The following is a 26,715-nucleotide window of genomic DNA, read 5'->3' on the forward strand; positions in this document are numbered from 1 at the left end:
CGCCAATCTGGATAGAATTTCTGATATTTTCGTATGGCACTTTGTGAGTCTCAATTATATTATCACTTTATGTCATAATTCTAGAGTTCGTTGAGCCAATCTGGTATTAAATGACAGGACCGAAGCTGTTCTTGAATTCAATGACGACTCGCGCCAATCTGGATAGAATTTCTGATATTTTCGTATGGCACTTTGTGAGTCTCAATTATATTATCACTTTATGTCATAATTCTAGAGATCGTTGAGCCAATCTGGTATTAAATGACAGGACCGAAGCTGTTCTTGAATTCAATGACGACTCGCGCCAATCTGGATAGAATTTCTGATATTTTCGTATGGTACTTTGTGAGTCTCAAATTATATTATCACTTTATGTCATAATTCTGGAGATCGTTGAGCCAATCTGGTATTGGATGACAGGACAGCAAATTGTATAGAGACATGAAGCAATCTGCTAATGAATTTGACTTACAGGAAAAAACTTGATTCGAACACGGACAGACCAAAATAATTTTCTAAGTGATATTATACTTGTGATATTAAATACAGTGATATGAAATCCCATGATGACTCGAGCTATACTGGTGAGTGTTGTAGTTGCTAACCGATTGATCGTAATATTAAGAACCATCGATGTTATTGGGTATTTCTAGACCATCGAAGTGAAGGGATTCGCGAAAATGTTCTTGGGCATTCTAGACCATCGAAGTGAAGGGATCCGCGAGAGCGCGCGCGATAGCGCGTTGGCGCTCGAGCGATCCGACTGAACGAAGATGGTCTAGAATGCCCAATAACATTTTCGCGAATCCCTTCACTTCGATGGTCTAGAATGCCCAATAACATACTACTGACCATTCCAGTAGTAACAAGTGCATTATTTTAGCACCTGGAACTTCACAAATCGCTCTTCGAAGCGAAGGCGCCAAGAGGGGAGAGTAAACGGTTTGTGAGTGATAAAGCTATAATATGTAAGTGTCAATGTTACTTGTACAAGATGCCCGGGATAAAATCTAGCTGAACGTTATGTCTATTCTACATTTCTCAAGGAGACCAACTCACCGTCTCGTATCGCCTTGAGCAGGTCAGAGCGTGGATCAGGCTGCGGCTCTGCGGCGGGTCGTGGCGGCTTGAGGGCGGAGGCGCCGCGGGCCAGCGCTCCGGGCGACGGCGGCCGCGGGCGGTCCTCGCCCGGCGCCGGGGCTATGCCCCCCGCGGGCGGGGACGGCGCGGCTGGCATGGCGGGGGGCGCGGGCGGCGCAGGGGGCGGAGGTGGAGGCGCCACTACATCTGCTTCTTCTGAGGACATCATGCCTGGGGAACATAACATGGGTAATATAAATATTAGTTTATATTGGTAAAGAACTTACATTATTGAAAATATGTTCAAACTGTCATGCAGTAAAATTTTGTTTGACTTAGTTGCTGTCCGCTTTACGTTTGCGACGACGTGAATTACAATTATTTTACAGCATATAAGCGATAGCGCTTTATCTGAAGGATTTTGATTTTTTTCTCTTTGAAAGCTTCTTCAACTTTCGGACAATAGGGTGATCAATCTGTAATGTCCTAACTAAACTAGGGATCACAAAGCGTCTTTTCTGATATGTCCCGATCAGGATTCGAACGGGATCTCCGAATCATGAGCCCAACGCTCAAGCACGGAGGCTCTCTAACAATATTATACTATATCACTCTTACTTAAAAAAATAACTTCGGGGAATTTATTTTTAACTTTTTGTATGTTTGAGTGTAAGATGTCCCTACGTCTCAAGCCTCCCTAGGCTTTTGCCCAGTAGTGGGATATGATAAGCTAAAAAAGGTACAATTACCGATAACAGCATGCATGTGGTCGAGGTGGGCGTCGAGCGCGGTGCGATGCGGCGGCGAGGCCCCGTTCATCATGGGCGGCGAACCCGGGCCCTCGGGCGGCGGCGGTGGCGGCGGCAGCGCCGACCTACGTACACCAATGTTACATCATACATGGCAAGTCAAAATTGCATTTTTAACAACCTCTCTCATAGCACTTTGATATCGCATTGACCTGCGATATTTGGGTGAGATGGCCAGTATTTTATTTTGACGTGACTTATTGTAGATTTGCCGCAGATGGCATTAACTACTTGGCCGGACAAATGGGGAGTGCTGAAGGCTCTCACCATGAGATGGCCAGTGTTGGACCACGTGGAAGGGCTCGAATATTTTTAATATAAGTAAAACAATTATTTTTCAGCATATAATGACATGTGTTTTTTGTAACACTTATTTATTTATGACAATATATTCCATAGATAGGTTTTGACGTTCCGTAAAGCGTAGTCGTCATCGCGTTCACCTGTGTGCTAGAAGCACCGTAGCGAAGGGAGTGCACAGAGCGCGTACCTGGTGGGCGTGTGCGCGTGCGCGTGGTTGTGCGCGTGGTGCGGGCTGTGGTCGGGCGCGGGCGGCGCGGGCGGCGGCACGGAGGGCCGCGGGCGGCGCGGCGTGCCGGCCGCGCTGCCGTACGCCGGCTCGCCCGTCGACCCGTACGGGCTCTCCTCCGACACCACCGCTGCAACGACCACGCGGCGGTCTTACTGACACTATAGCTTATACGTTGGACTTGGACCAAACATAATACAATGTTTACTGAAGAGAGTAACCGTAACTAACGGTGTAGTTTGAGAGTTGTACCAAGTTGAGAATCGCATTTTCTCCTGAGTAGATACAAAGTGGGGGGAAGGCAAGAGGGAAACCACTGCCCTATTTTTCCCTAAAAAAAGTAGCATGGAAAATGCTGCACCGACAAGAGCGTGGCTCATAAATTGATGATGATGATGAGATACAAAGTGATTTAATCATACACCGACACACACATACAAAGAAAATAGCAAAGATTTTCACATTGAAAATTAATTTACTACAATATGGCGACCCGTCCGCGATATACATTTTTGTTTGTTTTTGACATTTTGTCACAAAATTTAAATTTAGAACTCATTTTGAATTTTAAATTCTTTGACAACATCAGTGGAAACTTTATTTAAAAACAAAAATGCCATAAGGCATAAAATTATTATATCCAAGTTTGCTGTGTGGTGGGAGTGACGTGTCATAACTGGTACGTATTAAAGAAAAAAAAAACAATTAAAAAATGACAATCGCGCGCGAATCGCCATATTGTATTATACGAATTTTCAATATGAAAATTATTAGGTAAACAAAAGATTACTCATTTTCTGAGCAGGTTGATGAATGGAACAGAAATTCGTAATAAAAAAAAATCCGTTAAAGCTTTAAAGCCTGCATATACTGACCATGTCCATTGCCGGTGAGCCTGGGCTGTCGATTTTGCTGGTCGATCTCTATGGAGTTGGGTCGTGCGGGCTGCGTCGACGGCGGGCGGTTCTGCGGCGCGCGGTACACACCGTCCGTTACGTTCGTCGCTGGAGATAATATAACACAACGTTTATTTATTTACAATGTATAAGTTTGTAACAGCCTCCGTGGTCTAGAGGTTAGAGCATTAGGCTCACGATCTGGAGGTCCGAGTTCGATTCCCGATGGGGACATTGTCAAAATCACTTTGTGAGATTGTCCTTTATTTGGTAAGGACTTTTCAGGCTTGAATCATCTGATTGTCCGAAAAGTAAGATGATTCCGTGCTTCGGAGGGCACGTTAAGCCGTTGGTCCCAGCTATTAGCCGTAAAAACACCTTCACCAACCCGCAGTGGAGCAGCGTGGTGGAGTATGCTCCATACCCCTCCGGTTGATTGAGGGGAGGCCTGTGCTCAGCAGTGGGACCTATATAGGCTGTTTATGATGAAGTTTGTTTGGCACGCTAAGCCGTTGGTCCCGGGCTACTAGCCCAAACACCTCCGCCAACCCGCAGTGGAGCAGCTTGGTGAAGTATGCTCCTTACCCCCTCCGGTTGATTGAGGGGAGGCCTGTGCCCAGTGGGACGTGTACAGGCTGTTCATGTTTATGTGTTATGTATTGTTATATGAAGTCACACGCAAATACAACTCGTGTCTATGCAAAGTGTTAGTCACACCGATATGGTATGTGTTTTTCTTTTCGGAAATGTTTCATTAAGATTTTGATTTTAAGACACAATGTAAATGTTTTTTATTGAATATGAGAAACAGTGATGTGCCATTCCCGGAAATGTTCCCGGCGAAACAGAGGCGCAAAACGTAAAAAATGCTTTATTTAGCTAACCTTTAGGCAGATAATGGTGCTAATTCCTGTAAATACCATCTAATTTTATTTTAAGTTATATCTGTCATTTTCTTATCCGCCGAAAAGGGACGGGTAATCGACAAGCATAAAATGTATGGAACACACGTCAATTTTAAGCACAAATCTAAACCAACCGTCTAAAAATTTTACATCGGTCAATAACCCGACACAGTTAAGTAGACAGCACGTCAAACGGATTGCATACCAGCGACGTACCTTTTGATTCGCCCGGATAATTCATTAATTTACTCATTCTTCCTAAAATTAAGAGCTGTGAATCATCCGTCCCTTTCCTTTTCGACGGATATGAAAATGACGGATATAACTTAAAATAAAATTGCAGGAATCGGGGCCAATACCAGATTACAAGAAAAAACAATTTGAAAAAGAAAAACAGCCTGTTACTATTAAAGAGTTTATACGTACAATGGGATCATTCCCGGGGACGGTACATCACTGATTGGTCAAAGCAGTCGAAACAATTTGCGCCGCGCGAGTTGCAGTTGTCGTGGCGCGAGGGCAGTAACGCATACTCACTCTGGTAGACAGGGTCGGGGCGGTACTGGTCGATGTTGTAGTGCCGCAGCTGGCTGGGCGCCATGATGTGCTCGCCTCTCTTGAGAGCCACTTCCTTCTGCTTCTCCCGCGTGGAGTGCAGCGCGCGCACGCGCCGCGTGCCGCGCCCGTCCGCGCCGCTGTTGCTGCGCGGCTGCCGGACCTGCGACGCAGGGACAATTATATATTATTGGATTGTCTGATATATTATGACCAACAGTTTAGTGAGCCTTCCGAAGCACGGAATCATCTTACTTTTTCTGACAATCAGGTGATTCAGCCTGCAATGTCCACACATCGGGAATCTTTCCCCGATCGTGCTGAATGCGCTTGGTATCTTTCAACATCTCTCGACGCTTAAGCTCGAAGAAGTAGTCGGGATGCCTATAGAACTTCCTGGCGTTTACCGTCACCTCTAAACTAGTTAGGTTTCTCCAGCGGCGTTGGTCCTTACCGGTCGCGCCTAGCGTATCTAACATTGTTAACGGATCCGTCATCCAGAAAATAAATCATCTCCCTAGCATTATCCCTTTTTTGTTTTCACAGGGTCCACTTACCTAACCTGAAGATTTGGCAGGTCCGGTTTTTACAGAAGCGACTGCCTGTCTGACTATGACAGAGTGATATCACTACAAAACGTACCTTCTTCCCCCGGTCGTGCTGAATGCGCTCGGTATCTTGCAACATCTCTCGACGCCAAAGCTCGAAGAAGTAGTCGGGATCCGTATAGAACTTCCTGGCGTCTCGGCCGTCGTCTCTAAACTCGTTGAGTTTCTCCAGCGGCGGTGGTCGGTCACACTTGGCGTACGTGTCCAACATGGCCGACGGCATGGAGTTCCGCGAGAATAGTTGCTGCTGGAACGTTCTCGAAGATCGGAACGCCTTCCGCATTTGTATGTCTTGGAGGGAAACTGGAATTAAAACAAAAACAGTTGGGTTGTTAGGCACTGGTTGTAGCTGGCTGCAGAATAGAATGTTGCCTTTCAAAAAGACTAATTAGTTTTTTCCCAATTTTTCTTTTTTTTTGGCGACACTAACTGTATTGAAAGACAAACTTTTTTTAGATACTTGTCGGAACAGTTAAATATTTCTCTCAAAATAACCTTTGAGGCCCATGATTTCTTATGTCTGGATACCGTAAGCTTTCTCTGGCCTCTAACCTAACCATGTTACAGCTCTTTAAATGGCTTTATAAGAACACTGATACGATTCCATAAGCTGCCGACATTTTTATAAACTAAATCTAATACTTTTAACACAATACGAGTGAATTTTGCAAGAAAACGTATTAGCAAAACACTTTCTTTTCAAAACACAATTTTTAAAACTTTTTATGTCATAATCGAATAAGGACGTTTATCCCGGCTAGTTGTCCGAAGTATTCTAACTAGACTCAACATTACAACTACCTTCATAACAGTAGCTATGAGTAACTCTCTCTCATCACTTCATTATTATTGTATAAGTCGATTCATTTAAAGATTTAAACAAAACACGATGATTTATTGAATATTTACCCCGAGTAAACAAGTATGATTGGATTACTCAGCGGCAATAACCTGCTTTTCCTTGTTGAAATAGGTTATATTTATACGTTTAAATTATTTTATTTATATAAATAAGAGGAGCTTGTGTATACCACAGTGTTTGAAATCAGAAGTAGTTTACTCAATAATCTTAGAGGCTTCTATTTGCCAATTGAATGCAAAACCGTCGGCCCCGACTATTGCGTGTCGTAATAGCCGTTACGCCAAGAGACCTTTGGTCTTCAAAACTCTGGCGTAAGGGATGACTACCCAAAACACGTCTACCAACCCGCAATGAAGCAGAGTAGTGAAGTGAGGCGCCGGTACTAGCGTCTTCCAAGCATCGTCGACCTCTTAGCGTCTGTGCAGCGCTAGCGAGGCGGTGTTGCGCCAACGCTGAGCGGCTGTTAAACGACGGGACGTAGTGTCTGCTCACTGTCTAGTGAGTGCAGTGGTTCCTAACCTAGGGGTAATTACCCCCTCAGGGGTAAAACGGAGATTCTAGGGGGGTAACACGGGATGGCTCGAAATAGTATTATAACTCTTGTGACATTAAAAACAAAAGCCAGAAACCGTCTGAATGTTGAGCATGACATGACATGCGCGTTGAGTGAAACCGAACCTAATATTGTCAAACTTGCGAATGCAAAGCAATTTCAACCTTTACACTAGTTAACTCAGAGTTTTACCCCCTCCGGTTGTTTGAGGGGAGGCATGTGCCCAGCAGTGGGACGTATATAGGCTGTTCATGATGAACTCAGAGTTTTATATATTACTTTACTAGTTACGTAAACGTTCATTTTCTTACTTACATAACACACATATATTCGTTTTGTGTGGTTTTAATTATTTTAAATTAGGGGTAAACTCAATTTCCATACTTGTTCACAGGGGTAGTGACATTAAAAAGGTTAGGAGCCACTGGTCTAGTGTGTGTCTAGGTATGTTTATGTTACCTTCTTCAACGCCGGAGTCGAGCTGCGTGACCTTGATGGCGAGGCGGTCGATCCTTGCTTGTAGCACATTGGTGCGCTCCGCTAAGTTCGTGGCTTCGCGCGTCAGTTCGCCGAACATGTCCTCCGCGTGTTTCGACAGTGAAGACAGTTGCCTGGAATAGACATATAATATAGTTAAGATTAATATAAAAATAAAAAGTGAAATTAATTGTTATTGCGCGTTATAAGAACATTTGTGCCAAGTACGATTGGAGGCGGGCGTTTTAAGTTTAGTTTACTTGACTGCTAATTGTATATAATTTGTTTTTATTTAATTACTTTAGTTACATTTTATTTTAGTTTTGTTTGATTAGTCTATTTCTGTACTGTAAGTAACTGTTTTGTTTATGGTGTAAATACATTTTATTTAAGTAACAAAAAATAAGAAAGTATATACAGGGTGTTAGTGACATCGTAACGAAAACTTTGAGGGATGACTCAGACTATGTTTCTGAGTTGATATCAAATGGAATTTTCCGTCGCAAAGCATGCAAGTGAAAATAAATAAAGAAAACACTAAAATTGTCATGAATATTCCGACAGGAAATTCCATGTTTTATGGTCTGAATCATTCCCCTCAGTATTCGTTACGATGTCACTAACACCCTGTATAAATATCGCAACACCCGACCATTCATCAATAAAACCGAAAACGGTCTTCTTAACGTGTGGATTGTGAGGTGGGATACCAGGCTCATCAACCCTGGTGTCAGGGTTATGATTGAGCCACAAAAGGCCCCTGACTTGACTCATGTAACGACTACTTACTTACATCAGTAAGTAGTAACCGGTGAAACACGGTAGATCGTGTATATTAGAAATCTGTAGTCGGAACAAGAGGCGAGAAACTAAACAAACTAACGAGCTAGCTGTTTGTTTGCAATAAAATGCATTTGGCATGATGCCTAGAGGGTGCAGAAGTAAAGTAAAATACACCATCCCAGATCGTAATAAGTACACGTGACTAATAAATAATAACATTATACACTAGCATACTGCCACCGAAATTAGTATGCAAGTATTCATCTCGTGAACGAGACAAATATGCGAGTAGAATCTCGAATAATTAACACATAATTCTTTCTGATTACACCGATAGTGAAAGCGTCTGCATTTTTGTATTCTTCAGCTATACGTATAGTCTTTCTTACATACAATACATGTGAAATATGACGTTGCTTCCATTCGATTATTATAATGACAACGTGGCGTATCAGCCTCTATGGTTCAGTGGTTGATCTTTGAACTCACGATCGGAAGCTCCCGGGTCCGAGGTGGAGACACACAAAAACCATTTTATCTTTGTGTTAGGACATTACACGCTGATCACCCGAGTGTCCGAAAGATGATCCGTGTTTTGGAAGGCACGTTAAGCCGTTGATCGTGGATATTACTTACTGATGTAAGTACGTAGTCGTTACATGAGTCATGTCAGGCGCCTCTCGCGGCTTAATAATAACCCTGGCACCAGGGTTCTAACAGTGTAGCATACTCTGAAATTCTTGCCAGAGTTGGCGAGGTCCACGAGCTCTGTTGGTAGTTGCAGCCGCTCACCGCGCCGCGAGACGCGAGTAGCAGCTATTGGCAGATATACCTGACAGTGTTGGCGAGCGTGCCATTGGTGACGGCCTCCAGCTCTGATGGTAGTTGCAGCCGCTCGGGCACCGTGCCGCGGGACACGTGCACCGGCTCCACGCATCGCTTCGGCAGCGGCATCCTCACCACCGCTCGCTGATACTATCTTCTCTGCATAACTGGAATGAAGACAAGAAATTGTTATTCATTATGGTTCAACCTGGCTGATTTGTAGATGGTATGGGGAGAATTCTCAGAATAGGGACAGCTCAAAGAGTCTTTTGCCCAGCCAGCAATCGGACAACATAATATCACCTCCCTAGCATTATTCCGTTTTTTTTAATAACATACTATTTGTTTCCGATAATTCGGAAATGTTGTTGTTTATCATCCCGGGCAAGTCGTAGGACTCATATGATATAATGTGGGATTAGCTGAACCTATCACAATGAGGTTCAATTATGCTTCTTAGGACTATAATACGACGTGAAGTTACTATTTACAATTATACAATTATAGATAACATACAAATGAGTAAGAGCCCTAGTAAACAATGCATGGTAGACAATGGCTAACGTCAATGAATTCTTATCAGTGGTGGAAATGAAGACAGACGGTCTAGCGGCGCCCATGCCAATCGTATGAAAAACATTATGCATATATCATGCGATATAAATAGCCCAAACTAGTTCTGCATCCTTCTAAGGGTCTAATAGGCCATGTTAGGACCTTAGCCTTAGACGGGACAGCACATGACGACAAACCTGTTTAAAATTGTGGTTATTTGCTCATCTTCAACAACCTTAAACCTTAGTAAACCTTTAGTACAAATGAATGGGTTTAAATGCCAATGTACTCCATAAAAGGTTTTGCTTGTTCGAAACGAAACGTTCATGTTTCCCGTTTGAAATGTTTATGTCACTGCATTTTTTTGACAAATCTTACAAACGTCTTTTTCTACTAGACATGCATTCTATCTTTGTGATCACAGATGCCCCATGATGCTTATCAAGCCTGGGCTGTAGGCCCTAGTGCCCTATTTCATAAACGTGACAATTTGATGTAACTAATATGAAGTTGCATAATGTTTATATTCACACACTCCGGAATACACATCTAATTGTTGTAATTTACAATTGTAAGTTTTATGAAACAGGTCCTACCTAAAGAAAACTTATAGAGGCACTCGACTGGAACCTATCGCTCCTCCCTCTCTATACGTTCAAAGAGATTTTCGACAGGTTTTTACTAAAAGTTTTTTATATTAACAGACAACTTTCCGGGTTTTACTTCCCGCCCGGTCCGTCTAGTTCCTTATAATTACGTTATTAAGCCATGCACGGTATGTGTGGCGTGACGCGTGCTATCCGTGAAGAGCGTGGAAGTGAATCGAGTTCCGTTATCCGAGTTAGCCTGTCAGCCGGTAATAAATAAGATTACATTCGATGGCTTAACTAGGCTAGACCCGATCGATGATACCACCAAATAGACGCCTAATGTTTCATTTTTCGCATAGAATTTATTGTCAACTAATTGAGCTCCTTATCAGCTGCTAAGTACCGATAAGGAAACGGGACAAAACGTTCTAATTAGCCGAGTATTCGTTCACTCAAGATCGTAGACACGTCAAAAGGTCATGGAAATAAAGTGCTCGCGATTGGTCAACATTTGTCAGGTGGCACCGTGACACCTTACATTTATGTAACTCAGTTTCTATCTTGACAGATATAATCCTATCCTGTGATTGGCTGAAATATCAATGAATTTGGGAGTTGTTACTTTCAACCAATCACAGGATAGGATTTCTATATACCAATATAAAACTGAATTACACGATTAGGCCTCAAAATCCACTCAGATGATCTCAGTCAGAGGTGTTTCTAGAAGTTGTGCGTCTGTCATTAGGAGTCTAAGAGGTTGTATTATCAATGGTTAAGACTATTTGGTGGTGCGGTATTACTTGAAACGCAATAACGGCCTAATCTACAGTTCTTAGACAGGCGATTATAAATCGCAACGTATTAGAGACATCAATAGACAAAGAAAAATGAAAGGGTGTCCTTGCCGGCCGCAGTATTGCAATCCAAATGTCAATTTGCTATTGCTATTCGGTGCAGTGTACTGTTATGGTTCCTCATAGCTTTGTTATCGATTTAATACGAACAATTAAGTAAAACTGCACCAATTTCGAATTTCGTGCTAAGTTGGCAAATCAGAATTTATGTAGTCTGTACAAGCTTTAGAGTGCCTATCAAGCATCTAGCATTAAGCGAATGGCAAAGGTCATAGAATGCCATTGCCATTAGATTGGCACGCCAAATCAAAACAATGTGATTGAGAATCATCTGTTGGGTAACGAACTCTCACTAAAACAATAAGAAACCCATTCTTTTTTTAAAACATTATCCCAAGGCACTATCGCGCTATATAAAATCTCTTCATTTTAGTAGCGATATTTACGAATGTGGCGAACTAGTTGACCAGCTAGTTCCACATAATAATACACAGATGGCGTTAATCATTCAAATCGTTCAATACATATGGCCTAGAACGCGCTAACGAAGTTTTCACAGCGCGACGCACATATACAACTTCCAACGTAGCACTGTTGGATCGTAGATTCACACTACCAACTTGTGACTATCGGGGTACCATGCTCTGTTCGATACCCCGAGACATCCTTTAGCAGAAGCACACCCTCACCCCCAAACGAATTCAAAGAAAATGTTGAAACGCTTCAGCCATTGACCTGCAAGTGAAAATGTGTCTCGGTATGGTAGTATAAAGAAAAACAAGTAATTCCACTAAGCGAAAACATATTGCTAAAGAAGTTAACAACCTGCCAATGTTCTAAAATCATTAAAAGGTGATACTAACAGTGGTAATGGCAAAGGTACACAATACCACATTCCCACGTTCGGATCAAACAGCTCGAATCAGATATTTCAGAATCCGAAGTGGGCCGAAAGAGGCCGAGCGATGGTGGGTCGGATAACATCACTAAGAATAAAGTATTAGACGTTAAGTTAGATAGTTTGCTATTTTGCCGTAGAATTCTTGTAAGGATGTACACATCATGACATTCTGAATCTACCTTTCAACAGTTTTTAAACATAGACTTTGTAATAAAGATGGAATGCATGGGAATAACCGCATGGGAACTAATATTAAGCAGATAAATTACTGAAATTGTATTACAATTATTTTTTACAAAAGACCCTATGCAGGGAAAAACAAAGGCCTTTTTTCTCGACTCGCAAAGAAGATTATGTTTTTAAGAACGTCTAGGGCCGAATAAAAAGGAACACAGGTTGTGAGAAGCTACAGTAGTATTTATATAAAAATTGACATTTCAAAATGTAATTATGTTATCCACTGATCAAATATACACTTCTCATCAAAAAAATCGAAACACTTCCGTTTTCATTGTTTCTGTCCGAATTTAACACAAAAAAGAATTCATACGATGAAAAAAAATACATAAATGTATAGCTGGCAGTTTGGCCATTACAGTAATAAGCGAAAATTCTAAATTCAAAATTAGAATTTCATTTGTTTATCTTATAAACGAAATGAATCACTGTTTTGAGACAAATGTGTGTTTAGGGTTGGAGTACATTTAGCGTTTAAAAACTAAAAATTGGCGCCTATCCTTAAACTTTTTGTTTTTTATTTCAATACTGTGACTTTGGGACGTCTGAAAAAAGGTTTTTTTTTCTAAAACGTATGGATACTTCGCCCACAGAAGCCGCCCAAGTTGTGGCATTGCTGGATTCTGGCCTTAGTCAGCGTGTTGTGGCTGCAAGACTGCATCTAAGCCTGTCATCTGTTCATAGAGTCTATAAACGTTATCGGGAGACTGGTTTGTTCACGCGCCGTTCAGGATCTGGCAGGAATCGGGTCACTTCTGAGCGAGATGATAGATTTATTGTAACAACTTCTTTAAGAAATCGACGCCTTAACGCTTTTCAACTTCAGCAGCGGCTTCGTGTTGTACGAAGGGTGGCTGTAAGTGACTCTACAATTAGAAGAAGGTTGAAGGATCGTGGACTGGTACCGCATAAGCCAGCAAATGGGCCGAAATTAACTGCAGACCATCGAAGAGCGCGCCTTAACTTTGCACGTGAGCACCTAAATTGGTCATACCTACAGTGGAGCAAAGTTCTCTTTTCTGATGAGTGTAAAATTATGCTGTATGGTAACGACGGAAGGAACAAGGTCTACAGAAGAGACGGAGAACGCTATGCACAATGCTGCATTGAAGAAAAGGTCAGCTATGGTGGCGGTTCTGTAGGTATGACCAATTTAGGTGCTCACGTGCAAAGTTAAGGCGCGCTCTTCGATGGTCTGCAGTTAATTTCGGCCCATTTGCTGGCTTATGCGGTACCAGTCCACGATCCTTCAACCTTCTTCTAATTGTAGAGTCACTTACAGCCACCCTTCGTACAACACGAAGCCGCTGCTGCAGTTGAAAAGCGTTAAGGCGTCGATTTCTTAAAGAAGTTGTTACAATAAATCGATCATCTCGCTCAGAAGTGACCCGATTCCTGCCAGATCCTGAACGGCGCGTGAACAAACCAGTCTCCCGATAACGTTTATAGACTCTATGAACAGATGACAGGCTTAGATGCAGTCTTGCAGCCACAACACGCTGACTAAGGCCAGAATCCAGCAATGCCACAACTTGGGCGGCTTCTGTGGGCGAAGTATCCATACGTTTTAGAAAAAAAAACCTTTTTTCAGACGTCCCAAAGTCACAGTATTGAAATAAAAAACAAAAAGTTTAAGGATAGGCGCCAATTTTTAGTTTTTAAACGCTAAATGTACTCCAACCCTAAACACACATTTGTCTCAAAACAGTGATTCATTTCGTTTATAAGATAAACAAATGAAATTCTAATTTTGAATTTAGAATTTTCGCTTATTACTGTAATGGCCAAACTGCCAGCTATACATTTATGTATTTTTTTTCATCGTATGAATTCTTTTTTGTGTTAAATTCGGACAGAAACAATGAAAACGGAAGTGTTTCGATTTTTTTGATGAGAAGTGTATTTTCGAGTTTGAGTTCATGTATTGTCATTGGTATTGTGAAGATAGTGCCAAAGCATAAGACTTTAGATTTAGTTTTAAATCTGCAGACATACTTATATCGCGCGAACTCTAAAACGTTTACTGTTTAAAGAGACTAATTGTTTTTTTATACCGTCGTACACGAGTTTCCCAGGTTCACGTAATGTAGGTAATTGTTATACGTTAGCAAATTAGCACATGCCGTGGTAAAAATCAATGTAGTCATTTTGATGGCCGTTGAGAAACGAAAGTCTCCTGACCTCTATTGCATAACGTTCAAATATATTCGTGAGAGTTGAATTCATAAGTGAGAAACGGCAAAACTAATTGCGTGACATACTGGTTTATCAAAAGGAGGTAAAATTTAAATATTACGCATGACTGGACATGGAAGTAGCAGCGAATTAAACTATCGATAAAATCTACTACCGGATAATACACGCCATTTAAATATGATTAACGTTGTAAAGGAAGTTTATGTAACACAAATAATTGGCTTTCATAGTAACAATGTGTAAAGTGCAATTTACTCTTCAACACATCAGACAGACATTCAAAGTCGTAAAATACGGTCCAGCGACTCTTCGCTGTCTCAGAATGTCCATTAAAATAAGTAGTTCCCTAAAATACAGTGTTTCTTAAAGGGATAAGCAGACACCACAAACATACACCTACACAAACCCACGCCTGTACTCCCTAACAGGGTGCGCAGAGCCACAAGTAATCAAAGACAACTAGCAGCCATTGTTGATGCTAAGTCTTAAGATGGATTTGATGAACCTTATGATGACAAGGGATCAGCATATCTCCGATAACAATCGTCCATCATGTTAGAAATGACACAATCCGTCTGTCGGATTTTACGACATGCCCGGGAAGACAAGCAGCTGAACATGTTTTGTTTTTTATTTGCTCCCCGTCCAGCATAGAAGCTCATACGTGACATGCATATGGGAACTATTACGTAAGAGTTGTTAAAAAACCATATTATGACATGGAGCTCTGGAGCGCCAGGGTCCAACGTCCGCCAAATGACATTAAATCTCAAACGGGGCCCCCCTTGGGGACCCATTCACCTGACTCGCGACTGAAGACATGCATATTACATTACGACTTCACTGGCTATGTGTAGTCATAGTAACGAATCTTTCTGAGGTTCGTTGACATACCGACATAAGCTCGCGACGAAATTCCTATTCAATCTTGGCTGAGTTGCAATTTAGCACTTTAGCTTCAAGGTCTTGAAATAAATTTGTTGTGCTTAGATACTATAATACACTTAACCATCAACCTACAATAAAGAATAATACTGCGTATAGAACGGTAACTCTCCGCCCCGCACCAATTCGTATCGAGCGCTAAGAGTTTTGCCTCACCCCCTCTGGGTCTTACTTTAGTTTAAATGTCCGTAAGCCGCTAAAGAGTAAGTGGGAGCGAACACGGGCTGTCTATCTCGCTTCCATTTATACGGTAAGTACATTATCAAACATCCTAGACTATAAAAAATGTCTATATGAACGGATAAACATTTTTATTTGACCGGATGTAATTATTCTATAAACAGTTAAAATTCAGAAAAGATTTAAACACAAACAGCCTATATACGTCCCACAGCAGGGCACAGGCCTCAATATACCGGAGAAGGTATGGAGCATACTCCACCACGCCGCTCCAATGCGAGTTGGTGGAGAAAAGCTTTAATTCAAAATTATAATACAAGTCCATACAAATACAATAAATAAAAACAACAGAAACAGTCATAAGCGGACTCCTAACCTCACAAGTCGAATATGCATCGGTAATTTGTATGCATGCTTGCAACTTGCAGCTAGTCTCCCGAACATACTGCTGACATCATTCGCATACAAACGTCCTTACGTCATTTCTCTAGTCTGGGTAATCTTTGACTTGAACTACGTACATAGTATGCGGCTTAGGTAATTAAATCGTAAAGTTATTCTGATGGTTTTTTTTAAACTTATTGCCAGACGAGAACTTGACACACTTTAAACCCATCAAGGGTTTCAGTGTCCTAATATAAGAATTTCGTGTAATTGTAAAAAAAGATACGAAGATGGTGTCATAATCATATTTTACTTACCAACATTTAAATTTTGTAACTTTTTTTCTCATGTAAGTGACGTAGTATGTTGTGGCATCCCCAAAAAAATATTTTAAGTATGGCAATACTTGCCCTTCTCTAGCAAGACTGGGCTGCATAACGTGTGTAAAATGTATTTAATATAATAAAAGTCAATAACATTGTCGCTGTATTATCCTGCACCAACACATCGTGACAAGCCCACACCATTAAATAAATCAGAATAGCATTTTTCCCCTCCATCGCTTCAATATGATACCTATGCATAATTTATTTGCATGTCTCAATAAATTCTGCTGTCTAGTTCACTAAAAAGAACACGAAAAACTAGCTTAAATTGAATAAAGATTAACCTAACGGTATGGAACGGAACTCGATATTTTTTCGCGCTGAATATTCATCATTCGGCCTAGTTTTTGTCAATCAAGACAGTTTAATTTAGCAATTTTGTAGACTGCCAATACCTGTATGGATTATAATTATCGCAAGCAAGGTCTTCCATATAAAGTATAAGAAAATGTATGACACACTGGTGGGACTGGTTGGAATTCGCATAGGACCGTGAAAATGGAAGAAACGTTTTAAATATAATCCGCGCGCTGACGCGCTGATCCGAGATTGTCTTAAATTTTGTACCGGGCGAGACCCCCCAGCGCTCCTCATGTGTCCGGCCAAGTAGTGAAATCTACAATAAGTCACGTCAAAAAAAGGACGAAACAAGGGTATGGCTTTGTCCAGCCGTGGGATCAGCTAGGCTAAGATTCACACCTTACACATGCAAATATTTTGGCAGAACTATGAACTAGTGCCCCGATAAAATACTGCATCACGCAGAACCCTAATACACAGTGACCTTAAAGTGAATTTCATGTACATGTCAATCCTTTCATACACAAAGCAGACAAGAACAGATCAAAACGCTAAGCGCTACTGATAACCTACACAATGTGCTGAATTCGTTAACTTCATTTGCGTAGGAGCTGTTGCATCCTGCGTTTGTACAATGTACCTAATTCGAATTATTTAAAAATATTATTAGTTTACATAAGGGGGTTAAAAAGGCGACACCGAAGCAATTCATCTAAAAAAGCAATATTGCTATTTGAGATTTGTGTGCATTGCGCACTTACTGTTATACACCTCGAAACATACATGCTACTTTCATTCTAGATAAAAACAGAGACTACAATGTTTTACCTGTAAGTCCATTGCAACAGACTAGGGAGTCTGTTGCGAGATTTTATTAAAAATAATCACATCATAACGGCGTTTACGATGTTTTCATATAAGGTGACGATGTATGAAATGATACTATAAATAGAATGTTCGTACAATCGCTACCACACATTACGCTTTTGAGTCGCGTATGTAAATTATCCGGAAGTTAATAAAAATGTTAAACTATTCAATGATTTTAATTACCGACAGCGCAATTAGTCAACGGAAATTAAATGCATCACCAAACACTACGATAGATAGTAGGTAACTTAGTGGTGTAACTATCTCTTCTATCGTGTGGGTTGTGACGTGGATTACCAACCTCAGCAAGCCTGGTGTCGGCGTTATTATTGAGCCGCAAAAGGCCCCTGACATGGCTCATGTAACGATTACCCACATCAGTAAGTACAACGGCTTAACGTGCCTTCCGAAGCACGTATCATCTTACTTTCGAACAATCAGGTGATCAGCGTGAAACCCTGAGTGGGGTAACTATGAATCGGTGTTATTTTTTAATTGTAAATTAACACCCTAAATTCTCTAAAACACTAAATTGGACTTTGAATTCATTGAGATAATTGATTGATGCACGTGGTTTCCACAAATTATGCCCGGTTAATAGCAATAAGTTCGCCCCGTAATACATATGACTTAAACGTTGCTGGCGAGGGGTATATTACTAATACACCTCTGTCTACCCCTTCGGTGGTAGAGGCATGATGCTATGTTATGTTAAAAAATGGACTACATTATGGATCACTGTTCTGCAGTGAAATATGCTTGATAAATTTATGTAGGTAATTAGAAAATAATTTGAAGAAGTCCTAAAATAGCCCAACGCCCTTTCACCCAATGATCCAACGCGTTACAAAGGACACAATACTTCTTGTCGGGTTGAACAAAATGCCCGGGAAGATAAGCAGCTGAACGTGGTCTATGTTTTTTATTCGCTCCAGTCCAGCGTACAAGCAAAATATGCTTGACAATTAACATAATGTCTCAATGACTAGGCCCAATTAGCCACGCTCATTTGTGCTTGACATCGAAAGTTTCTGTGATGTCATTTAACTCACGATCTCACTTTTTTAAATTAATTTTGTGCTCCGGTATTTTGTGCTACACTATGCTACAGCTCGACCGCTACTAACCACAATAAGTATAGCAATTCGCTCCGTCTATAGTTATAAATGAATACGTCTTCTCCTTCTTATCGTGTGAGGTGGAATACCAGCCTCATCAACCCTGGTGTCAAGGTTATGATTGAGCCGCCAAAGGCCCCTGACATGGCTCATGTAACGATTACTCACTTACTTCAGTAAATAGTAACCGGGACCAACGGCTTAACGTGCCTTCTTATAGGCAGGTCACGCATCGAACATTTTCTTCCCTAGTCTGATCTGATGTAAGATTAAAAATGCAGTAAATTGCACTGTAAATAAATATAGAGTTGTTATTGCACAGTATTTTTGGCAGGGACCCGAAAATCGTTCCCAAAAAGAGTAACAGCCCCGCCCAGACGGTGTGGCGTCGAGTACCGGCGAGTGGGAGGCAAATTGACATATCCGCCTTCGTGGTTGGGTGCCCCCGGTCTCACAGTGCAACCTCACAACATCTTCACTTGCAAAAGCTATAATAGGGCAGAGTTACCCAAAGATAAACAATAAAATGCTATGATTGTGGTTCGCTGCTGCAGCACATATATATACCTGGCGTGTTTTAACGGTGGTGTATGTTGTTGATTTGTATATGAATATGCTAATCTAGAAGCCTCAACGCATTTTTTCTTTTCCACTTATTTATGTATTTTAATTAAGAATTAGGTACGACCGTTGACCACGTTTATTGGTCGGCTTCGTACCTCAGTAATTCCATACAATAATCTAACGTCGAAATCCATGATAGCCCTGTTCAGAGAACGTATGGCTTACAGTCATGAGCAATATAATGTACCCACTTTAGGACTCTGTCGCACTAACATATTTGACATTTAGTGAGACTTACAGTTCACTTTGTCAAACAAGTTAATGTGACATGGTACCAAAGTGTATACATATTAATGCTCGTGACCGTACATCGTATCGTAACGGGTTCGAATCCCGGCTAAGGCTCTAAGCCACTGAATTCGACTTTGTGAGTTTGAATTCATGTTTGGAATATACATAATTGATTGTGGTTTCCAGGATTTGTGTCCGGTTAATGCCAATAGGCTCGCCCCCTATTACATGGGACTTAAACATGGCTGGCTAGGAGTGGATGTATTCACTATACACCACAAACTCTCCTCATTGGTCAGGCCAAGTAGTTAATGCCATCTGCGGCAAATGTACAATAAGCCACGTCAAAAGAATGGACCTTCCAACGCGACTATCGTCTCTACTTATTACCAGTAGTTTACTATACTATACTGCTCCTCGCAGTCACCAGCTGTTCCTATATCAACAGACAGATCGATCTGCATACATTGTTGCGATAGTTTACTAAATAAGAAATCTCATGACAATCACGCATGAAATCTACTCACGATTGAAAAATTTGCAGCTGTAATTAATGTTTTACTGTATATTACTGAAGAACGGCCTCGGTGGTCTAGTGGTTAAAGCGTTGGTCTCTCGATCTGTAGGTCTCGGGTTCAGTTCCCGGATGGGGCATATCACAAAAATCTCTCTGAGATCCCTAGTTTGGTTAGTACATGCAGACTGATCACCCGATTGTCCGAAAGTAAAGTGACGCCTGCTTCGGAGGGCACGTTATCAGTCGGTCTCGGCTACTATTTAAATCAAATTAAAATTAAATATTCTTTATTGCACATACATACACGAAACATTTATTTAAACTTATCTATCATGCTGAAGAGTAACCCTAACACCAGGGTTAATGAGGTCAGTCATTGCCTTCACAACCCACACTAGAAAAGAAGACTGAAGAAGATTTATTACAGGTAATGAAAAAACAGTATTGCATCTTAAAAGCTTTGGAAAAGACAAATACATATACGTACATACTTACATACATAGGGGTCAAACACATAACCCTCCGTTTTGATTCGCGGCAGTCGGGTAAAACTGTATTTAAAATTAAAAAAAGACGATTACAATCAGATAGATCGCTAAGGCCATTCCACAGACACGTGCCACAAACCTGTGATTAATAACGTCTATGTATAACAGTTAACAGTTTTTGCTAACTTGTAACAGGCGTTAACTTCAGTCTGTTACGATAGCGGTCCATATGAAATTAATAGTTTTGCGTTACAAACTGTGATCCCACACGCAACGTATCTTAGGGGACACTCGAACGTGCACCTAATAACAGTCATATCGAGCGTCTCGCAGATTTTTTTTAAAATTTGATTCAGATGTTTTCACCGCGATATCGCTCTGATACGTCACCAAGTAGAGCGGGCCGTCTCGACTGATTGCGTCTCTCAGACCAGCGGCAAATATGCGGGCAAAACATCGGAGTCACGTTAAATACGCAGCGTAAACTAGCCGTCTTCGATAGCGCATTTCCTTTCGCCTTTAAAGGAATATTCAAGAAGGAAACGTTGGGAAACTGATACTCGTTCGTTATTGGTTAACTTTACGTATGCACTCTGCTAGGGAATAGAATTGTTTGCAGTCTCCTGTATTTCCGAATGCATATAACCCGGGTGCTTTCAAGGCCAGAGTGAACAGCCACCTTCTGGGCGAGCTCGCTCCGTCTTAGATCCTTCGGGCAAGTCTTGAGCCAAGAGCAAACCCATCATAGGTAAAAAAAGTATATTATTTTTAAATGATGCCGATGTCTTAAGTTTTGAAACTAGAGGCTAATCTATTTTTAATTACCAAAACCGTCTGAATCTGTCAGGCAATACGACCATATATCATCTATTTCAAACAAATAATATATGAACACGACACGACAAAGAAGGGTCAGTGAAGTGTAATAAACAATTGTCATTTATTTATGAGTCTGGATTGTTGGACACCGGCGCGTGCGCACGTCTCAACAACGTTTCCGTTCACGCGGCGCGAGAGGATGCCGCATAATCAGCACCGTGTCAATAGACACTGGTATAATCCCGCTATTGTACTACTAGGCTGTAAGAACAGTAATAGTCACTTAGAATAACAATTATTGACAATTTGTCATATTGGTATACATGGAATCTGAAAGTAGCGCCGGTCACTGAGAAGTTGAGGCAACAGGTTAACATGGGCATGTAATGAAGAGGGATGAATGGCATATAACGAGGAAAGTTATGAGTATGAATATGCATGGATATAGGGGTAGAGGACGACCCAAGGAAGTGTGGATGGATTGTGTGAAGAAGGATGATTGACAGAAATGAATGGAAGAGTAAAACATGTTGTGCTGACCCCATCTAAAGTGGAATAAGGGCAGGAGGATGATGGTACATATGGAATCATTTAAATAATGATAATGACAGACTGGCAGACATATGGAGCATTTTATGCTATTTATTAAATTAAATATAATTTCCTGTGGCTACAGAAAATCACTTTTAAAACAATTTTTACCTTATTTAATATTTTAACATGTATGTCACAATCAATATACACTTCTCATCAAAAAAATCGAAACACCTTGCAAGTTTACGTTTTGTCAAGATTATCAGAAAAATGTGTACATTTAGGAATAAATGTTAAATGTCGTTTAATAGTGAGTAATATGAGCTTATCAAATCTTAATGTTAATGTTCTAAATGAATTTTTCATAGGTTTCGTATTTTGTTAAATGAGTCATTTTTATTCCGTATGGAGTATAAAGGAAATGGATAAAACAACAGACGTAAATGAAAAAAAAGCTAAAAAACGTTTATTTAATAACTGTATTCCCTCCCCGAGCTCTAATTACTGCTTCCATACGGTTCTTCATCGATCGGATGAGAGTCACGATCACATGCTGTGGTATATTGTCCCATTCCTCTTGGATTGCATCTTGCAGCTGGCTAAGTGTTTCTGGGGCAGGATCTCTTGCTCGAATTCGTCTCTTTAATTCATCCCACAGATGTTCAATGGGATTCATGTCCGGGCTTCTTGCTGGCCATTCCATAATAGAGATATCGACTTCGTTAAGATAATCTCGTACGACGCCCGCGGTGTGAGCCCTAGCATTGTCGTGCATGAATATGAAGCCGTTGCCAATAAAATGTGCATAGGGCATCACATGAGGCTCGAGACACTCTTCGACGTACCGATGACAGTTTAGTGCAGGCAGACGTGGCCCAGACACGAAAGCAAGCTCTGTCTTACCGTCGGCGCTGATTCCTCCCCAAACCGTCCACGAACCGCCACCATAGCTGACCTTTTCTTCAATGCAGCATTGTGCATAGCGTTCTCCGTCTCTTCTGTAGACCTTGTTCCTTCCGTCGTTACCATACAGCATAATTTTACACTCATCAGAAAAGAGAACTTTGCTCCACTGTAGGTATGACCAATTTAGGTGCTCACGTGCAAAGTTAAGGCGCGCTCTTCGATGGTCTGCAGTTAATTTCGGCCCATTTGCTGGCTTATGCGGTACCAGTCCACGATCCTTCAACCTTCTTCTAATTGTAGAGTCACTTACAGCCACCCTTCGTACAACACGAAGCCGCTGCTGCAGTTGAAAAGCGTTAAGGCGTCGATTTCTTAAAGAAGTTGTTACAATAAATCGATCATCTCGCTCAGAAGTGACCCGATTCCTGCCAGATCCTGAACGGCGCGTGAACAAACCAGTCTCCCGATAACGTTTATAGACTCTATGAACAGATGACAGGCTTAGATGCAGTCTTGCAGCCACAACACGCTGACTAAGGCCAGAATCCAGCAATGCCACAACTTGGGCGGCTTCTGTGGGCGAAGTATCCATACGTTTTAGAAAAAAAACCTTTTTTCAGACGTCCCAAAGTCACAGTATTGAAATAAAAAACAAAAAGTTTAAGGATAGGCGCCAATTTTTAGTTTTTAAACGCTAAATGTACTCCAACCCTAAACACACATTTGTCTCAAAACAGTGATTCATTTCGTTTATAAGATAAACAAATGAAATTCTAATTTTGAATTTAGAATTTTCGCTTATTACTGTAATGGCCAAATTGCCAGCTATACATTTATGTATTTTTTTTTCATCGTATGAATTCTTTTTTGTGTTAAATTCGGACAGAAACAATGAAAACGGAAGTGTTTCGATTTTTTTGATGAGAAGTGTATTTTCTGTAATCATACATTCCTACCTACTCGTACCTAGTATGTACTAGGTTTTTTGTGACTTATTGTAGATTTGCCGCAGATGGCATTAACTACTTGGCCGGACAAATGGGGAGCGCTGAAGGCTCTCACCCGGTACAACGTTTAAGACAACAGGCCTGAGGGTGCCCAGTTGGGCGCGAACCTCGGCTCAGGGCGTCGTCTGAGAGGAAAAATATTTGAAAGAATTAATCGACCCTAGTGGGTCGATAGCGATAAGCGCTGAATGAGGGAAATCGTCGACCACGCCGGCGGGGTCGTTATCGGGGTCCTGAAGTGTTTGGTGTCGCGAGCTGATTGGCTGCCTCTATGGCTAGAGAATGTACTAGGTAAACTAGTATATAAGTCTACATAATAATGCATGTACACTTCATGTTAGAAACTAAAAGTTGTATTTAAAATTTTATGGACATAAATAACCATTAAAAGATAATTTATTACAAATAAATTTTTATTTTTTCCTTATATAAGAACTTTTTTTTTACATTGAGGATCTGACCCCGCTGAACAATCATAGCAAAAAAAGATTTTTAAAACATTATGTCACATGTCTTTAAATAAAAAAAAAAAACAATGAGTAATTGTAACTGAGTAAACTGGAGCATTTGCTTGTCCTGTTGTAATATTTATTCACACGTCTGCTTAGAGTGAATCTAATTGTAGATAATCGTGGAAAAAAATAACAATAAGTGTGACTGAAATGTGTGAAAATACTTTCATTATACATTTGTATGGTAATAAGTGGATTTCTGATAAAATACAAATGCATTGTAATTTATTTTATTGTATTTAAAGTTTTACTAAAATATAACAGTGTATATTACATAATAGTATGGATATTACAAAATTTTAACAAACTATAAATATGCCATAAAGATTTGTATAGTTATTAGTAAACCTGGATACAATTTTTACTCTGTATTGTTATTAGTTATTAGAGCAGACCGAGATTAGTCTGAACATACAAAGGACAAACTTCATCATATTATACTATATTCAGAAGCAGCCCTAGGGCGGTGCGAGGTATGCGACCGCACTGGGCGCCGAAATAGGTGGGGCGAAAATCAACCAATACTGGTCTACTTTAGGTAAATTTTGGTAGCGGTAACCTAATTGAAAAATATTGTATTTTGAGGGCTGAGGGGGCGCTACTTTGAGGTCTTGCACCACCTAAATGTTTCGCTGGAGCCGCCACTGACTGTGTCACTCCTCAGACACTCCATACCGCGTAAGTGCAAGCGAGCCAGGTAGTTTGCACACCATTTAGGCTTAAGTAAGACCCAGAGGGGGTTATGTTATATTAGTGGGCTCTGTTTACCGCATCTAGACTCTAAGATGGCCCATTATGCGTGAACCCAGAGGGGGTGAGGTGATTCTAGATGTTGGTGTGGGGCAGAGAGTTACTGTTTTAGATACAGTATTATTCTTTATTCTATCTATTGATAACAACAAAATATTTAATAAAATACTGATGAAAAGATAGAGAATTCTTAATATTTTTAGAGTATTGGTGTTATGGATGTTGTACTGACTTGTTGATATGTTAACAGTCTTCTGCTACTAATGCACTACCTACTAAAAGGCTAGAAAAAACATTTAAAATAATTAATATTAGCTAGTTCTAGAATCTTTATTGAAAGCTTTAACCCTCACAAACTATAGTTTTGTATTAAAAACAAAATTTGGTCTTACAACTCACTCACTTTATTCTAAATTTGGTACTCTGACTAGAGCTCCAAATTTTAAAAAAATAAAATGATAAAAACAGTAGTATTCAGAGTCATTGATAATAATTATCTTATCAGTTGTTAAATGGTTCATGAAATTTGCACAGTAGGTTAGATAAACAAACAGTAACTTCATTGTAATGAAATATTATTTGTTTATGTTCAAGGTAGATTTGGTAATGATGTCCAACACTTTTGCTTCACTTTCATTGATTACTGTAACATTTTTGTAAAACTTGTAAATGTTAAACTAGAAAACTTTTTATGATTCATGCTAAATTCCAATTTCCTCCAATAATGTAACATTAATATCTTTATTTCTTTCAATATTATACCTCTCCATATAGCTACCTTTTTCCCTTAGGAAATTATGGAAAATAATCCAGTAAAATACATTAAAACTGAAATTTATTGATTCAGTTGAACTTATAAATATCCCCATATGGAACTCTGTGTGTGGGCAAAAGTTGATGTGAAGTCTTAAAAAAATAAGAAACATCAGCTATGTAAGTGTAGTTTTCATTACAAGGAACTAGATATATGTTTACTCTACATACTGGTGTAGTTTTATTGTATTTACAATAAATAATAAACAAACGAAACGTAAACAAATAACTTCCAATAAGCCCAATTTTTGATTGGGGGCTCACTAAGGAAATCCTGTTTGAATCATTTCAATTGACACCCGCGATAAGTGACCAACCGTAGGTATTCCGCACTACACAACAGAACACGGTAGTAACACGCTCCTGACTAAGTCAATAACATCATTTAGAAGGCGTGGTGACGATATTACAAATGATAAACCTACACTCATCATTACGCCCTTTTTATCAAAGCCGCAGCGGCTATAAACCACAACATTGAAAGTAACAGGTAAAAATGTTATCCGACAGATTTACTCAATACCTAAAGTTACGTGAAGTAACAAAATAGCAAAGGATTAGTAAGCCGCAAAGTCCTGGAGTATTGATAGAAGTAGTACTCACCCGTACCACCCGAGGAAGTCGCCAATTACTAGGCGAAATGGACACGAAAACCGCTCTCCCTTGGAATGATCACTGATAACGACGTTCACAACTAAACATTCGTAACACTTTGCTGAAAAATAAATATATCCCAGATATCTTTAGAAATTTTTACTACGACAGCCGTTCCGTGCCACAAAACGAAAATGGCAGCGTTGAAAATGTGTATTAGCCGATGGCAACAAAAAGAACGGTGCTTTGTTCACCCCACATTCCTCTCGCTATACTTAATGTAGGAAGAGAAGGGCAAAACAGAAGGGGGAGTAATACTCTGAATTTGGTCGGCTTATAAATAGTTCTATAATTCACCACTAGAGGGCTAGTCGGAAACTGCGTTTAATTGTTACTAGTCCATTATTATTTACCTTAAACATTCATTTTGTGAAATAATTAAATTACTAACTCTTCACTTCCACAACTATGTTTTTAGAGATAGGATTAGTTGGGTATTTATAAGTAATTTAACAATAA

General features: G+C 40.3%; 1 protein-coding gene across 2 annotated transcripts in view; it reads right to left on the reverse strand.

Annotated features, from left to right (window-relative positions):
- LOC126373808 (wiskott-Aldrich syndrome protein family member 3) overlaps positions 1-26,431 on the reverse strand; it is a 27,307-nt gene extending 876 nt beyond the window's left edge. Inside the window, exons 1-9 of one of the 2 annotated variants that reach the window (XM_050020119.1) lie at positions 26,206-26,431; positions 8,890-9,049; positions 7,257-7,408; positions 5,417-5,685; positions 4,757-4,937; positions 3,294-3,422; positions 2,380-2,548; positions 1,830-1,954; positions 1,060-1,311 (exon numbers count right to left, since the gene is read on the reverse strand). In XM_050020119.1, coding sequence (XP_049876076.1) covers positions 1,060-1,311; positions 1,830-1,954; positions 2,380-2,548; positions 3,294-3,422; positions 4,757-4,937; positions 5,417-5,685; positions 7,257-7,408; positions 8,890-9,011 — 1,399 coding nt within the window. In that variant the 5' untranslated portion in view covers positions 9,012-9,049; positions 26,206-26,431. Of the gene's footprint in view, positions 1-1,059; positions 1,312-1,829; positions 1,955-2,379; positions 2,549-3,293; positions 3,423-4,756; positions 4,938-5,416; positions 5,686-7,256; positions 7,409-8,889; positions 9,050-25,919; positions 25,969-26,205 lie in introns of those variants that run through there. The other variant, XM_050020120.1, reaches the window with a different exon arrangement.
- Between the last annotated feature and the right edge of the window lie 284 nt (positions 26,432-26,715).

This window comes from Pectinophora gossypiella, chromosome 16, assembly GCF_024362695.1.
Source record: "Pectinophora gossypiella chromosome 16, ilPecGoss1.1, whole genome shotgun sequence".
Lineage (NCBI taxonomy): Eukaryota > Metazoa > Arthropoda > Insecta > Lepidoptera > Gelechiidae > Pectinophora > Pectinophora gossypiella.